The sequence below is a fragment of the Oncorhynchus mykiss genome, chromosome 6, assembly GCF_057628025.1.
Source record: "Oncorhynchus mykiss isolate SJ-2025 chromosome 6, ASM5762802v1, whole genome shotgun sequence".
In the NCBI taxonomy this organism is placed as follows: Eukaryota; Metazoa; Chordata; class Actinopteri; order Salmoniformes; family Salmonidae; genus Oncorhynchus; species Oncorhynchus mykiss.
The window spans coordinates 47164741-47182500 of NC_143027.1; the positions used below are offsets into that span (position 1 = coordinate 47164741).

Here is a 17760-nt window from a genome sequence, read left to right on the forward strand (position 1 = left end):
TTATTATATGTAATGGTGTGTGTGTGTGCGCGTGTATGTGTGTGTGTGTATGTGCATGTATATATATATATACATATATATGTATGTGTATATGTATGTATGTATGTGTGTGTATGTATATTGTATGTGTGTGTGTGTGTGTGTGTGTGTGTGTGTGTGTGTGTGTGTGTATGTATGTATGTATGTATGTGTATGTATGTATGTATATGTATGTATCTATATATGTATATGTATATGTATGTATATATGTATATATATATATATATTAGTATTTAATTTTTTTTGTTTTTTTCAGTGTACTTTACTCAAACAAGTGAATATCACTTATTATAAATGAGATCATTAACTATCAGCTCTTGGAATATCCAGGGCCTATACTCTTCACATTTTGGTTATAAAACAACTAATCCAGAATTGATTAAAAACATCAAGGGACAGGACATCATAATCCTACTGGAAACATGGTGTCGTGGAGACATAGATACTCAGTGTCCCTCAGGCTATAGAGAAAGTTTACCACCATCAATCAAACATAAAAATGTTAAACGGGGCCGAGACTCAGGTGGAATCATCATTTGGCATAAGCAGGACTTAGCACTGAATGAAATGAAAAAAGGTACCACTCACATTTGGCTAAAACTTAACAAAGGTACAATCTATTGTGACAATGATGTATACATATGTGCAGCTTATGCTCCTCCTTCAGATTCATCATATTATGATGATCAGTTTTTTGACAATCTCCAGACAGAAATCATTACATTTCAGGCGCAGGGTAAAGTGCTTCTTTGTGGAGATTTCAATGCAAGAACAGGTTCTGAGCCTGACTACACTGATGCGGGAGGTAACCACCACATATTTGGACACCCCTCCTTGTACAGTAGCCCTATTATAAATAATAGAAACAGTCCTGACCAAATACTGAACAAAAATGGAAAAGAGTTAGTACATCTCTGTCGAGCCTTAGGCCTGTACATGCTTAATGGTAGAATCAGAGGGGACTCTTTAGGTCAGTTTACTTACTGCTCAGCTCTTGGGACAAGTGTAGTCGATTATGCCATCACTGACATTGACCCCCTCCTCCATTAGTGCATTCACTGTCAGACCACAGACACCATTGTCAGATCACAGTCAGATCAACGTGTTTCTGAAGAAATTAACCGGCAATATTCATTCAAAAAAACAGCCCAATAAACTTTACAACATAAACCAATCGTTCAGATGGGCTCCAAACAGTGCAGAGGCATTCATTGAAACATTGAACTCAAATGAAATGATGAACTCTATACAGTTTTTCAATAACTCACAGTACCAAAACAATAAAGATGGTGTCAATTTGGCTACTCAAAACATCAACTGCATATTCCAAAAAGCAGCATCGAAAGCAAATTCGAGAAAACCAAAGCAATGCAACATCAGAAGCAAAAATCAAAATGTTTCTGACAAATGGTTTAATAATGAATGTAAAACAATTAGAAAACACCTAAGACAAATGTCAAACAAAAAACATAAGCAGCAAAACAACCCAGAGCTACGATATGAATACTTTGAAACTCTGAAACAGTATAAACAAACACTGAAATGCAAGAAATTGAATTATACCAACAAGACACTTGATGAAATTGAAAACGCAATTGACCAAAATCAGTTCTGGGACATGTGGAACAATTTAAGCACAACAAAGCCACAAGAATTAGCCATACAAGATGTAGGAATTTGGAAAACTTACTTTGATAATCTATACAAAAACATCCCACAAAAAGACTTACAACAGAACCAATTAGAAATTAAAGAAAAATTGAACATCCTGGAATCAGTCATTAAAAACAACCAAAATCCATTAGATTACCCAATAACCCAACAAGAACTAAATGAAAAGCTAAAATCTATTAAATCAAAAAAGGCTTGTGGTGTAGACAACATCAGAAATGAAATGCTGAAAAACAGCACACCTGAGTTGCAAAATGCTGTGCTTAAATTGTTCAACATGGTTTTAACTTCTGGCTGCTTCCCTGATGTCTGGAACCAGGGGCTCATCTCCCCTATCCACAAAAGTGGAGACAAATCAGACCCCAATAATTACAGGGGAATTTGCGTCAACAGTAACTTGGGAAAGATTTTCTGTAGCATTTTGAATTCAAGAATTCAAACCTTTCTTCAAGAAAAAAATGTAATAAGTAAATGTCAAATTGGCTTTCTTCCTAACCATCGCACTACTGACCATATATACACCTTACACACACTAATTAATAAACACGTCCACCAAAAAAAAGAGGGCAAAATCTTTGCTTGCTTTATTGACTTTAAAAAAGCATTTGATTCGATTTGGCACGAAGGGCTATTCTACAAAATTCTACAAAGTGGGCTTGGTGGTAAGGTATATGACTTAATAAAATGTATGTACACAGAAAACAAGTGTGCAATAAAAATCAAAAACCAAAGAACATAATTTTTTTCACAATGTCGAGGTGTGAGACAAGGCTGCAATTTGAGTCCAAATCTTTTCAACATTTATATCAATGAATTAGCAGACATGTTGGACCAATCTCCAGCCCCAGGACTCACACTATTTGACACAGAGGTGAAATACCTGCTATATGCTGATGACTTGGTACTTCTATCACCAACCAAAGAAGGTATTCAACAAAACATTAATATTCTGGAGCAATATTGCCATAATTGGGCCCTGGCAGTAAATTTCCAAAAAACTAAAATCATGATTTTCCAAAAAAAACCCAGATGTCAGAAACACAAATGTAAATTCACCCTGAACAACACCTTAATTGAACACACAAAAAATTACACCTACCTTGGTCTGACCATATCTGCATCGGGAAACTTTAATATGGCAGTGAATGCACTCAAAGAAAAAGCCCGCAGAGCAATGTATGCAATAAAAATGAAATTATTCAAAATCAACATCCCAATTAGAATTTGGACTAAAATATTTGACAGTGTAATCCTACCAATAGCACTTTATGGAAGTGAGGTTTGGGGGCCACTCAATAAACTGGATTTTAAAATGTGGGAGAAACATCCAATTGAAGCCCTACATGCAGAATTCTGTGGGAAAATTCTACAAGTCCAGAGAAATACACCAACTAATGCATGTAGGGCAGAATTGGGCCGTTTTCCAGTAATAATAAAAATACAGAAAAGATCATTAAAATTTTGGCTACATCTAAATTCAAGTCCAAATTCGAGTCTGCAATTTAAAGCACTTCAAGCCCAAGAGCTGAGCCCAGAAACGAGCCCTCTCAGTCAGCTGGTGTTGGACCTCACCAACCAAGCTGACACCAGCACTGCTTCAAAAGAAAGAATTCCAATAAGCAAAATCATGAACCAATCAAAGGAATCATATTTACAATACTGGAAAAACGAAACAAAATCCCAAAGCCGACTAAATTGCTATCTGACCCTAAACAGAGAATATGAATTGGCTGATTATCTCTACTCTATCAGAGATACGAAGCAGAGACAGATCCTTACCAAGTACAGGCTGAGTGACCACCGATTGGCAATAGAAACCGGCAGACATAAAAAGACATGGCTACCCAAAGAGGAGCGTGTATGTGGTCACTGCATGACAGGGGAGGTAGAGACAGAGATGCACTTTCTCCTTTACTGTGATAAATATTCCTCACAAAGAGATTCATTATTCACAGAAATGACTACATATATTCCAAATTTTTACAAATTGAACCCAGAGGAAAAACTAAGAATACTCATAGGCGAAGGAGCAATGGCTCCTCTTGCAGCCAAATATGTATTTTCCTGCCATAGCCTGAGGGACACTGAATAATAACATCTGCATAGTAAACAGTAACTTACTTATTATTATTATTATTACTATTATTACTATAATTATTAATGTTTATCATCCCAAATATGGGTGGTAATGGTAGTGATAACAGTTTAGTGATGGTAGTAGTAGTTGTAGTACTGATATAAAGAAGAAGTGAAGAAGTCCACCTTTCTCCACGGAAGGCACAGGGAGTTGGCTCAGGTCTCCTACCTGACTTAGCCACACTCCCCGTGTGCCACCCCCAATACATTTTTGGGGCTGCCTCTCGTCTCTGTTGCACTGCCGTGCCAACTCCTCAAAATGCCGCCACTCTGCTTTGGCTGTCTCCAGCTCTTCCCTGGGGCGGCGATATTCCCCAGCCTGTGCCCAGGGTACCTTGCCGTCCTAAATCTCCTCCCATGTCCAGGAGTCTTGAAATTTCTGCCGCTGCTCATTACCACGCTGCTTGGTCCTTGGTTGGTGGGTGATTCTGTAACGGTCGTCGGTGGAAGAAAGTGAGGACCAAAGCGCAGCGTGGTACTTGTTCATGTTATTTATTTCAACTGAACACTATCAAACAAAGAAACAAAAAGCACGACCGAAACAGCTCCGTCAGGTGCAAAACACAATAAACAGAAAATACCAACTCATAGAAGAACAAACATAGACAACCCACCCAACTCACGCCCTAACCATACTAAAACAAAGACATAACAAAAGAACTAAGGTCAGAACGTGACAGGTACACTGGCAGGTATGAATCCAACCCAATTCGAAATCAACCCAATGTCCACCTGGCACCCTGACAGGGTCTGAATCAAACCCAATGTACACCTGGCACACTGACAGGGTCTGACTCAAACCCAATGACCACCTGGCATGCTGGCAGGGTCTGAATCAAACCCAATGTCCACCTGGTACACTGGCAGGGTTCAAATCAACCCAATGTCCACCTGGCACACTGGCAAGGTTCGAATCAACCCAATGTCCACTTGGTAACACTGACAGGGTCTGAATCAAACCCAATGTACACCTGGCACCCTGACAGGGTCTGACTCAAACTCAATGTACACCTGGCACACTGTCAAGGTCTGAATCAAACCCAATGTTAAGGGGAGGGAAGATTGGTCAAGAGGGTAAATTATTATTGTTGTTTTCCTGCTTGATTCTTATGGAAAAACACTGTTTACAAAAGCTTTGTTAAAGAACAAGAAGACCCACACACTGTTTATAAAAGCTTTGTTAAAGAACAAGAAGACCCACACACTGTTTACAAAAGCTTTGTTAAAGAACAAGAAGACCCACACAATGCCTACACTGTATTTCTGATCAATTTGATGTTATTTTAATGGACAAAAAAAAATGATTTTCTTTCAAAAACAAGGACATTTCTAAGTGACCCCAAACTTTTGTTACACCCTATAGGAACAGTATTGACCTAGTCTGTTCAATATATACATCTACATGATGTATTGTTACAAAACGTAGGAGCAGTATAGACCTAGTCTGTTCATTATATACATCTACATGATGTATTGTTACACCATGTAGGAGCAGTATAGACCTAGTCTGTTCAATATATACATCTGCATGATGTATTATTACACCATGTAGGAGCAGTATAGACCTACAGTAGCTGGCTACTTATTTAGATTTAGTTTGACTGAATGAAACTGCCTTAAATGTGCTGTAGTAAACATTTTTTTATTCGCACTAATCAATCAACACTTTCTTGTCTTTGTATGTCTCAATATAATAGTATTGTTTAATTAAATCCATTTAAAAATAATCTTTGTCTGAAAATAAACTATGATCCCGCGTTTCCCCTCCAGTCAGCAGACGGCGATGTGCGTCTTTCAGGCAACGCTGTCAGTGTGACGTATTATCTAGTGGACGGTTCTTCAGAAACAGCTCGTCAACCACCTCGGTAGCTTGCTAGCCAACATAGCCGAAAGATTCAAGATATTTATACGCTTTCGATGTATATTAGCTCCTGTGTTTTAGACACGCTTCTGTCGTATCTACTTGTTAACCAATTTAATTTAACATTACGTTATTTTGTATTAGTCAGCTATAGTAGCTGACTGGTTAAGTTAGCACTAGTCTAGTCGCTAATGATAGATAGCCAGCATCCCCGAACATGATCTCCCTAAACTACTCCCCTCCCGTTAAAGAAGAGGAGGTCTGCTGGACGGAGAAAGAAGCTGTGGGGCTGAACATTGTCGTGAAAGAGGAGAAGGAAGAGGAGGATGTTACAGTAAAACAAGTAGAAGGTGAGGCTGTTACAGTGAAAGAAGAGGAAGACGCGTTCAGAGTGAAAGAGGAGGAAGATGTTACAGTAAAAGAAGAGGAGGATGCAGTTTTTGGAGTGAAAGAGGAGGAGGGGGAGATTACTGTCACATTGGAGGAAGAGGAGGAGGTTGGGGATCTGTTTAACACCAGTGAGTACTGTCTCTGCAGTCGTTGAACCAAGTAAAGGGGTTCTACGCTTTAATGTTGTTCTGTAGGAATGGCTGAAGCTACACTGTAGAACATCAAGAGTGGACCATTAACAAAACGTTAACAATTGATCAAATGCATCCAATGACAATGCCTGAAATACTGTAGTCCTCAATATCTCTTATTAGCTTAGCCCAATATGTAGTCTTAAAGGGGCAATCAGCAGTTGTTACATCCATTTTGGGACTTCTACATTAATGATATGCACACTTGTTTCTTGAAGAAATCCCTTTTAAATGCCTCATGAGCTTAGTTCAACTGTTGTACCCCATCAGAATCTTAAAAAAAAAAAAACGTTTTTTTACTCCAATGTTTAGAAACAATGTAAATCAACTCTGTATACCTTCAACATGGTTAAAACTATAATGTTGATATTATGGATGGTCAGTCCTTGCATCCATAGGTTTGTCTATGAATTTGAAAGTAATTACATTTCTCCAGACCCATCATCATCTTATTACCGAAACATTATTTGAACTGCAGATTGGTTGGTTGGTTGGTTGGTTGGTTGATTGATGTGTGGATTTTTGAAACAGCAACAAAATGGCTGCCCAGGTCACTGGACCCAGGTTTGAGTAAAGCTCAGGGCTACCCCCTGAATCCACTCCACTATGAATACAAAGACTGGCCATCCATGAGGTCAAAATGATTGTTTTAAACAGATTTTGAGGCTATAGTGTATTCTATAATTGCCAGTGAAGATTTCTTGTGGGTGTCAAATTATTAGAGCTGTTGATAAGTCATTGTATAATACATTCCATCAACTGGGTCAGCCGAAACTCACAATAGCAAGCTTGCGACATTGTATAAAATATTCTGGGCCCCCAGTTTCCCAGTGAGTTCGGGACAGACACAGCTTTAGGCTATTTTTGCAAAGGATAAGAAGTAATCTTAAATACGGGATCTTGTTGTTGGACAGTTTTTTTGTATTCAGATCTCTGAAATGCACTCTTCCTACGTAACATTTAGTGTCCCCTTATATTACGCTGGGAAAACAGTTTATGTGCACAGAAATCCTAAATCATTTCAGAGTTTGTATTTAGCAATGGTTTTAACCGAGAGTCATCTAAAGTTGATTGATAGCACCCATATGGATACTGTCATTAATGTGGTTCTTCAATAATTACACATAATTCTTAATACTGGAGCTGTTTAGTTACAGTCACATGTTCAACTATCATCAGCTGATTCAAAAAATCATTTTCTGAATGCCAGTCAAATCACAAACATCATGACATAGGTATATTTGTTGTTAGGTGAAGTTATGGGTCCTACAGTAGGTTTATGTTGTTAGGTGAAGTTATGGGTCCTACAGTAGGTTTATGTTGTTAGGTGAAGTTATGGGTCCTACAGTAGGTCTATGTTATTGTTAGGTGAAGTTATGGGTCCTACAGTAGGTCAATGTTGTTGTTAGGTGAAGTTATGGGTCCTACAGTAGGTCTGTTATTGTTAGGTGAAGTTATGGGTCCTACAGTAGGTCTATGTTGTTGTTAGGTGAAGTTATGGGTCCTACAGTAGGTCTATGTTGTTATTAGGTGAAGTTATGGGTCCCACAGTAGGTCTATGGTATTGGTATAACTAGTGGTTTCCTCATTAGCATGGAGGAGTTTCTGTAACCAAATTATTTTTGCATCGCCCTCGTGCCGCAATTTTATTAAACACAGAAAGGGGCCTATATTGGAGACCGAAAGTCGACTGGCACACTGCTTAGGATTTTAACAACTTTAATAACTTATTTCTAACCTACAATCATCAACTAATGTGAAGCAGGACAAAATATGACTATTGTTGCTCACTTGACTGTCTTAAGACAAATGTCAAATAATTTTAGCATTCATTACAGACGTCAATTGTTGTTCAACATCATGGCTACGCTGGTGGCATCACCTTTCACAGTGGATTTCTGCTGGGCCTTTAACCATCTGTCTGACTTGTTGTTCACGCAGGAGAGAGACGTGACTGTTGTGGATTCTCTGTAGAGCCTCAACAACATCATGATGCGGCACAGAAGAGTCTCTCCAGATCAGAACACCTCAAGAAACACCAGCGGACACCCACAGGGAAGAAATCTCACCGCTGCTCTGACTGTGGGAAAGGTTGCAAATCTTCATCAGAACTTAAAATACACCAGCTAGTGCACACACGAGAGAAATCTCACCACTGTTTTGATTGTGGGAAGAGTTATTTAAGAGTAAAATCACTAAAAGCACACATGAGAATTCACACAGGAGAGAAATATTTTAGCTGTGATCAATGTGGGAAGAGTTTTACTGCATCAAGCCATCAGATTGTACACCAGAGAACACACACAGGAGAGAAACCATATAGCTGTAATCAATGTGGGAAGAGTTTTAAAAGATCTAACCATCTTATTTTACACCAAAGAACACACACAGGAGAGAAACCTTGTAGCTGTGATCAATGTGGGAAGAGTTTTACTCAGCTAAGCAACCTGATATCACACAGGAGAACACACACAGGAGAGAAACCTTATAGCTGTGATCAATGTGGGAAGAGCTTTACTCAGCCAAGCAACCTGACACGACACATGAGAACACACACGGGAGAGAAACGTTATAGCTGTGACCAGAGATAATCTGATTAAAGATCTCTGATCAAATATTATAATATACATACATGAAGGAGTTGTTTCATGATTTCAATGAATTAATGTCACAATGTAGAATGTTTAACATTGTAGTAGGAATATTTTCATGATGTCAGAATGTAGAAGCCTAAACGTTTGCCTCTTATCAATTGATTTCAGCATGATATGGATATTAACCTCAGGGGAAAAATCCAGGCTCTGAATTGATTTATGTAATTTAACAAAAATTGACTAACAAAAAAAAGTTGTTAAACTTACCCACTTGAATCAAAATGCAACACTTCAAAATGTAGCTAGCTGTTTTCTACAAATTGTCCCCTAACCAGGGATGTACACATTACTCCCATATTCCGTGTGGTTTTTGAGCTGTTAGTTTTAACAGGACGTGCAACCTCATCTCCCTCCTCTCGCACAATTGATTTCAACATGATATCGATGAGTGATGACAAATAAGTGTTGCGTTCCTTTGTTTAGCGACCCCTACATTTAAATGCATCTCTCCAAAATGTAGCTGACTGTCTTCTGCAGGTTGTCCTCTAACCAGTGAGGTAAAAGATATCTCCAATTTCCATGTGTTTTTTGTTGTTGTTAGTTTCAACAGCAAGTACAACCTGATTTCCCCCTTAATCGATATCAGTAATTTATTGCTGCTTGTGCAGTTTATAAGGTGCTTGTTTAAAAAAATACAAGTAATATGATTATTGTGGCAGATGTTTGTTTACATAGCACATTTTTTGTTTAGATTTTCAATATATCACTAACGTTCTGCATATTGGTTATTGATTTAGACACGTTAAAACTGTGTTTTGACATTGTCGTTGAAAATCTGTTGAAAGTAGACTATGCAACCAAATATTTAATATTTACATTTCATGTAACATTTAGTAATGATAATTATTCATGCAACTAACTGACCATTTTTTTTGTACAATTATAATGACATTGTTGCCCTGCTTTTATAATATCAGGGTTCATTCTCAGATGTGCCAAACCAAATGTACTCGAGCATGACATTGGGGACTGGGCCCAGATCCAACAACATGCCTATCTAGTGAACCCTGGAAAGAGAGAGAAGGTCCGCAGTGAGGTGGAAAATTACTACGGATATTGCAGGAGTTTCCTCTTGAAATCAGACAAGTCTCTGGTGAGGACAACTTGGTTACTGATTGTCTTAAGTTAAAAAGTTTTCTGTTTAGCCAGTGGATCACAATTTATTTTGACTGCATGTTTTTCTTTATTGGAGATGAGTTTTGTTTGGACTCATTCCAAGGGGACGAGAGTTCTAGAAGCTAGTGAGTTTTCGGATTCTATAGAAAGAAAAAGGGGAAAAATAATACTATTGTATATTATTATTTAGAAATACGTGATTTTTCTTGTTTTTAATTGTTGACAGCCAGTAGACACAATGTTTATATTGTAGAAGGTGAATTGTTGTAGTTGATTATAATGTGAAATGGAAGTTGTTTTCTGTTGGTGGTGAACAAACTTGTCCAACAAAAATATAGGATATATTTGTTGTCTTAAAGGGGAAGGTGTTACAGGCTTTTGTTTTTCCATTTATGTTTTGAGGTTGGACTTTAGAATGTAGGAAAGGGGGATACCTAGTCAGTTATTCAACTGAAATGTTTCTTCAGTGCACTGATTGGTGTCACCTCGTTGGCACGTAACTCACTGATTGGTGTCACCTCCTTAGTCAGTATGTGTTACACTTGTGCTGCCTTGTCCATCTCGTTAGTGGGAAGGTGTTTCACCTGGGCTGGTCCAGGTTCTATTTAAGAGTGTCTGGCCCAGTGCTCCAGTTGTCTTGATAGATGTGGAGAGTCAACACCTTTAGTTGCTCCATCTTTTTGGTTTGCTTCCTGTCTTTGCCTCTTCTTGGGCAGATTTAGTGGGTCTCATGGTGTGTGTCTTTTAGGTCCCAGTTGTTGTTACCAGTCAATTTTCAGTCGATGCCCCCATAGTGTCTTTCAGAGCCCCTCCTAAAAAAGTTATATTTTGGGTTGGATATAGCATCATATTGTTAATATTTTAATCAATGGCATTTCTTTACAATTAGTCTTTCAGTTGTTATTCTTAGTTTTTTTATCCTCAATATTTCTGTTTATTTTCATTGTTTTTTCCTGTGAAGCCATTGTGTTGCATCCATGTCTGACATTGGGCAGCAGCATAGCCTAGTGGTTAGAGCATTGGACTGGTAACTGAAAGGTTGCAAGTTGAATCCCCGAGCTGATAAGGTACAATTATGTCATTCTGCCCCTGAAAAAGGCAGTTAACCCACTGTTCCTAGGCCGTCATTGAAAATAAGAATTTGTTCTTGTTAAATAAAGGTAAAATAAAAAATATGCTGTATAAATAAAGCTTTATTTAATTTGAACATATTGCAAAACAAATTAACCCAATTACTGACCAATCAAAAGACTCTTGGTCCCTCTTAGTATGAAAAATGTATCAATCCCACTTTTCCAGCCCGCTGAAGGCGCGGTGTAGTGTTAAACACCACCCCCAGCTCTACCAGGGGCTTGGAGTGGTAAACACCACCCCCAGCTCTACCAGAGGCTTGAGGTGGTCTCCCACAGCTCTGCTTATGTCATGTTCTGTGGCCTTGCCATTCCATTTCTTGACTGCCCCTGCAACACAGAAAGAAACACATTTAGTCATATTATATAAAACACTCAAAGTTATGGATATGGAGCATCTACAGCCTCAGTTACACTCAGTGACTTCTGTCATCTGATCACTCCAAGCTGCATTAGGGCTGGATGCACACATGTCACAATGTGGCATTGTGTTTGAAATTTCAATCTGGCCACCGACTATGCATAAGCAATGTAAAGAGATGGGGTGAATGAGTGTGGAAAAGTACATTTGACACAAATGACCTTCATAATATCAAAGAACAAATGTGTTTGCCTGAATGGAAATCAACTTTCGTACAGCCAAAAGGGGTGAGAAATTACACCAATACCAGTGGACAATTTGCACTAATCTAAATAAACATAGATTATGGAACATATTCCCTTTTGCTTATGTGATGAACCGCTAAGGGGACATAAATATTTACCATCTAAAACATGTGACCTCTCACCTCTCTGGCTGTAGAAGTGTTCTTCCTAACCAGTCCCTCAACAGCTCTCTGACTGAGCTCCACGCTCACTGGGTCTTCAGAGGAGAGAAAGGCTGAGAAGGGATGAATGGACTCAAAGTTTAGAGCTGCTGTCTGACAAAATCACTATTTTAGTAGTTCATTAAAGTAAATAAGGCTTTATGACTGCTGAATACCAACAATCAAACACTTAGATCATGTCTTTTCAGGTAGAGATACATCCTTGGGACGTCCCTAGCCCATTGAAGTTGACATTTAAAATGGTAATGTATTAGGATACCAGATAGCATTGACCATCGTGCATTCTTCTGTCTCTTTTACATAGCAGGTGTAAAATAAACAGACAAGACACGCAATGGATTATGGTCATTGCAGTTTAAAAAATAGCATCTAATATCTGTATGCGGGGTTGTTTGAGAAGAATGTGATTGTCAGCCCTAACAATCCATTCTTGCACCTTATCAGGGATGTTCTCTTGATAAGTGATAACCAGGGATGTTCTCTTGATAATGCGTGAATTGGACAATTTTCCTGTCCTGCTAAGCATTCTAAATGTAACATGTACTTTGGGTTGTCAGGGAAAAGGTATGGAGTAAAAAATACAATATTGTTCATAGTAGGTGAATGGACGATCTCCACATGTGTGGTTCCCACAGTGAAGCATGGAGGAGAAGGTGTGATGGTGTGGGGATGCTTTGCTGGTGACACTGTGATTTATTTAGAATTCAAGGCACACTTAACCAGCATGCCTACCACAGCATTCTGAAGCGATACGCCATGCCATCTGGTTTGCACTGTTTTTCAACAGGACAATGACCCAGAACACATCTCCAGGCTGTGTAAGGGCTATTTGACCAAGAAAGAGAGTGATGGTGCTGCATCAGATGACCTGGCCTCCACAATCACCCAACCTCAACCCAATTGAGATGGCTTGGGATGAGTTGGACCACAGAGTGAAGGAAAATCAGCCAACAAGTACTCAGCATATGTGGGAACTCATTCAAGACTGTTAGAAAAGCGTTCCTCGTGAAGCTGGTTGAGAGAATAACAAGAGTGTGCAAGCTATTATCAAGGCAAAGGGTGGCTACTTTGAAGAATATAAAATATTTTAACTTTTTTTGGTTACTACATGATTCCACATGAGTTATTTCATAGTTTTGATGTCTTCACTATTATTCTACAATGTAGGAAATAGTAAAAATAAATAAAAACCCTTAAATGAGTATGTTTGTCCAAACTTTTGACTGGTACGACTGTATACACCACCATTTTGTCTATTAAAATAACATCAGATTGATCAGTAATACAGTGTAGACATTATTAATATTCAAAATGACTATTGCAGCTGGAAACGGCAGATTATCAGCAACCATCCCTCCTCTGTTCCAATGGTACGTTGTGTTAGCTAATCCAAGTTTATAATTTTAAAAGGTGAATTAATCATTAGCTGTTAGCACAGCTGAAAACTGTTGTTCTGATAAAAGAAGCAATAAAACTGTCCTTCTTTAGACTAGTTGAGTATCTGGAGCATCAGCATTTGTGTGTTCGATTACAGGCGCAAAATGGCCAGAAACAAATAACTTTCTTCTGAAACTCGTCAGTCTATTCTTGTTCTGAGAAATGAAGGCTATTCCATGCGAGAAATTGCCAAGAAACTGACGATCTCATACAACGCTGTGTACTACTCCCTTCACAGAACAGCACAAACTCGCTCTAACCAGAATAGAAAGAGTGGGAGGCCCCGGTGCACAACTAAGGAAGAGAACAAGTACATTAGAGTGTCTAGTTTGAGAAACATGCGCCTCAAAAGTCCTCAACTGGCAGCTTCATTAAATAGTACCCTCAAAACACCAGTCTCAACGTTAACAGTGAAGAAGCGACTCCAGGATGCTGGCCTTCTAGGCAGAGTTGCAAAGAAAAGGCCATTTCTCAGACTGGCCAATAAAAGAAAAGATTAAGGTGGGCAAAAACACAGACACTGGACAGACAAACTCTGTTGTTCAATAAGGTGTTTTTTTAAATCAAATTTTACTGCTGGCATCAGTTACTTGATGTGGAATAGAGTTCCATGTGTGCCTCCCATAGCCCATGTGTAGAGGGATAATTTCAGTGCAGTACATGTGTAAAGGGTGTAGAGGGGTAATTCCAGTGCAGTACATGTGTAAAGGGTGTAGAGGGGTAATTCCAGTACAGTACATGTGTAAAGGGATAATTCCAGTACAGTACATGTGTAAAGGGATAATTCCAGTACAGTACATGTGTAGAGGGGTAATTCCAGTACAGTACATGTGTCAAAGCGATAATTACAGTACATGTGTAAATGGTGTTGAGGGATAATTCCAGTGCACTAGTTATTGACTGGAGGCTTAAAATGCTGAAAACAGGTTCCTAGTGGAATGACAACAACATGGCTGCTTGTTAAAGAAGAGATGTAGAGGGGGAGAGAGAGGTAACCATATACGTTACACATGGACTGTAAGAAATCCTGAATGTATTGAAATGCCTGGAGGGGATGTGTTATTTCATAACCCATCATTTATACCTGTTATTTCATAACCCATCATTTATACCTGTTATTTCATAACCCATCATTTATACCTGTTAATTCATAACCCATCATTTATACCTGTTAATTCATAACCCATCATTTATACCTGTTAATTCATAACCCATCATTTATACCTGTTATTTCATAACCCATCATTTATACCTGTTAATTCATAACCCATCATTTATACCTGTTAATTCATAACCCATCATTTATACCTGTTATTTCATAACCCATCATTTATACCTGTTAATTCATAACCCATCATTTATACCTGTTATTTCATAACCCATCATTTATACCTGTTAATTCATAACCCATCATTTATACCTGTTAGTTCATAACCCATCATTTATACATGTTAATTCATAACCCAGCCACTCTTAAATATCACCTGGAACACTGGGCCAGCCACTCTTAAATAGCACCTGGAACACTGGGCCAGCCACTCTTAAATAGCATCTGGAACACTGGGCCAGCCACTCTTAAATAGCACATGGAACACTGGGCCAGCCACTCTAAATTATAACCGGGAACACTGAGCCAGCCACTCTTAATTATAACCGGGAACACTGGTCCAGCCACTCTTAAATAGCACCTGGAACACTGGGCCAGCCACTCTTAATTATAACCGGGAACACTGGGCCAGCCACTCTTAATTATAACCGGGAGCATTGGGCCAGCCACTCTTAATTATAACCGGGAACACTGAGCCAGCCACTCTTAATTATAACCGGGAGCATTGGGCCAGCCACTCTAAATTATAACCGGGAACACTGAGCCAGCCACTCTTAATTATAACCGGGAACACTGGGCCAGCCACTCTTTAATAGCACATGGAACACTGGGCCAGCCACTCTTAATTATAACCGGGAACACTGGGCCAGCCACTCTTAATTATAACCGGGAGCATTGGGCCAGCCACTCTTAATTATAACCGGGAGCATTGGGCCAGCCACTCTTAATTATAACCGGGAACATTGTGCCAACCACTTTTAAATAGCACCTGGGGCACTTGGCCAGCCACTCTTCAATCGCACCTGGGCCAGCTCAGGTGAAACGCCTTCTAATTAACGAGATGGACAAGCCAGCACAGGTGTAACACACACTGACTAAGGAGGAGACAATCAATGCACCCTACATGCTAATGAGCTATAGGTGCTAAAGTCCAACCTCAAAACATAAATTGAAAAACCAAAGCCCGTAACACCTTCCCCCTTAAGAGAACAAATAAACTCAGCAAAAAAAAAAAGAAACGTCCTCTCACTGTCAACTGCATTTATTTTCAGCAAACTTAACAAGATTCAACAACTGAGAGACAAACTGAACAAGTTCCACAGACATGTGATTAACAGAAATTGAATAATGTGTCCCTGAACAAAGGGGGTTCAAAATCAAAAGTCAGTCAGTATCTGGTGTGGCCACCAGTTGCATTAATTACTGCAGTGCATCTCCTCCTCATGGACTATACCAGATCTGCCAGTTCTTGCTGTGTGATGTTACCCCACTCTTCCACCAAGGCACCAGCAAGTTCCCGGACATTTCTGGAGGGAATGGCCCTCACCCTCTGATCCAACAGGTCCCAGATGTGCTCAATGGAATTGAGATCCGGGCTCTTCGCTGGCCATGGCAGAACACATTCCTGTCTTGCAGAAAATCACACACAGAACGAGCAGTGTGGCTGGTGGCATTGTCATGCTGGAGGGTCATGGTAGGATGAGCCTGCAGGAAGGGTACCACATGAGGGAGGAGGATGTCTTCCCCGCAATCACAACAAGCTCAGTCCGATGATGCTGTGACACACCGCCCCAGACCATGACGGACCCTCCACCTCCAAATCGATCTCGCTCCAGAGTACAGGCCTCGGTGAAATGCTCCGACCATCACCCCTGGTGAGACAAAACCGCGACTGTGGAGAGCACTTTTTGCCAGTCCTGTCTGGTCCAGCGACTGTGGGTTTGTGCCCATAGGCGACGTTGTTGCCGGTGGTTTCTCAGGCCAGCCTCTCTCAGCCTATTTCGGACAGTCTGAACTGCCACTGCGAGGATGATCAGCTGTCCGTCCTATCTCCCTGTAGCTCCCTGTCTCACAGTACGGACATTGCAATTTATTGCCCTGGCCCCATCTGCAGTCCTCATGCCACCTTGCAGCATGCCTAAGGCACGTTCATGCAGATGAGCAGGGACCCTGTGCATCTTTCTTTTGGTGTTTTTCAGAGTCAATAGAAAGGCCGCTTTAGTAGTGTCCTAAGTTTTCATAACTGTGACCTTAATTGCCTGCCGTCTGTAAGCTGTTAGTGTCTTAAGGACCGTTCCACAGGTGCATTTTCATTAATTGTTTATGTTTCATTGAACAAGCATGGGAAACAGTGTTTAAACCCTTTACAACAAAAATCTCAAATCAATTGAACAAACATTTAGGGTTCCACATTGTGACATCATTAAAATACTCCTACAACAATGTTAAAAACATAGTGACATTACATTGACATCATGAAACAACTCCTTCATCTATGTATTTGCTGATATCTTTTATCTGAAAATCTCGTCACATTGATTACAGCTATGAGAGTTCTCTCCTGTGTCTGTTCTCTGGTGTGATACCAGGCTGTTAAGCCAATTAAAACTCTTCCCACATTGACAAGATTTCTCTCCTGTGTGTGTTCTCTGGTGTACTATCAGGCTGCTTGACTGATTAAAACTCTTCCCACATTGATCACAGACATAAGATTTATCTCCTGTGTGTGTTCTCTGGTGTATCTTCAGATTTCCAGATTGACCAAAACTCTTCCCACATTGATTACAGCTATGAGAGTTCTCTCCTGTGTCTGTTCTCTGGTGTGATACCAGGCTGTTAAGCCAATTAAAACTCTTCCCACATTGACAAGATTTCTCTCCTGTTTGTGATCTCTGGTGTACCATCAGGCTGCTTGACTGATAAAACTCTTCCCACACTGATCACAGACATAAGATTTCTCTCCTGTGTGTGTTCTCTGGTGTTTTGTCAGATGTAAAAAATAATAATAATAAAAACACTTCCCACATTGAGCACAGCCATAAGATTTATCTCCTGTGTGTGTTCTCTGGTGTATCTTCAGATATACAGATTGACCAAAACTCTTCCCACACTGATTACAGCTACATGATTTTTCTTCCCTGTGTGCTCTCTGGTGTTTTGTCAGATGTAAAAAATAAAAAACACTTCCCACAGTGATTACA

The 17760-nt window shown here is 39.6% G+C and overlaps 1 protein-coding gene across 2 annotated transcripts; it reads left to right on the plus strand.

The window, feature by feature from the left end:
* The first annotated feature begins 5646 nt into the window (after positions 1–5646).
* On the plus strand, positions 5647–11248 carry LOC118964876 (uncharacterized). 2 transcript variants are annotated; one of them, XM_090238046.1, is made up of 2 exons: positions 5647–6225; positions 8230–11248. In XM_090238046.1, the coding sequence occupies exons 1-2, from the start codon at positions 5925–5927 to the stop codon at positions 8877–8879; spliced, it is 951 nt and encodes a 316-aa protein (XP_090094172.1). In that variant the 5' UTR covers positions 5647–5924; the 3' UTR covers positions 8880–11248. The 2 variants fall into 2 exon arrangements, with proteins under 2 accessions (XP_090094172.1, XP_090094173.1); XM_090238047.1 differs by lacking the exon at positions 8230–11248 and having other exon boundaries at positions 5679–6363.
* Positions 11249–17760: the final 6512 nt, after the last annotated feature.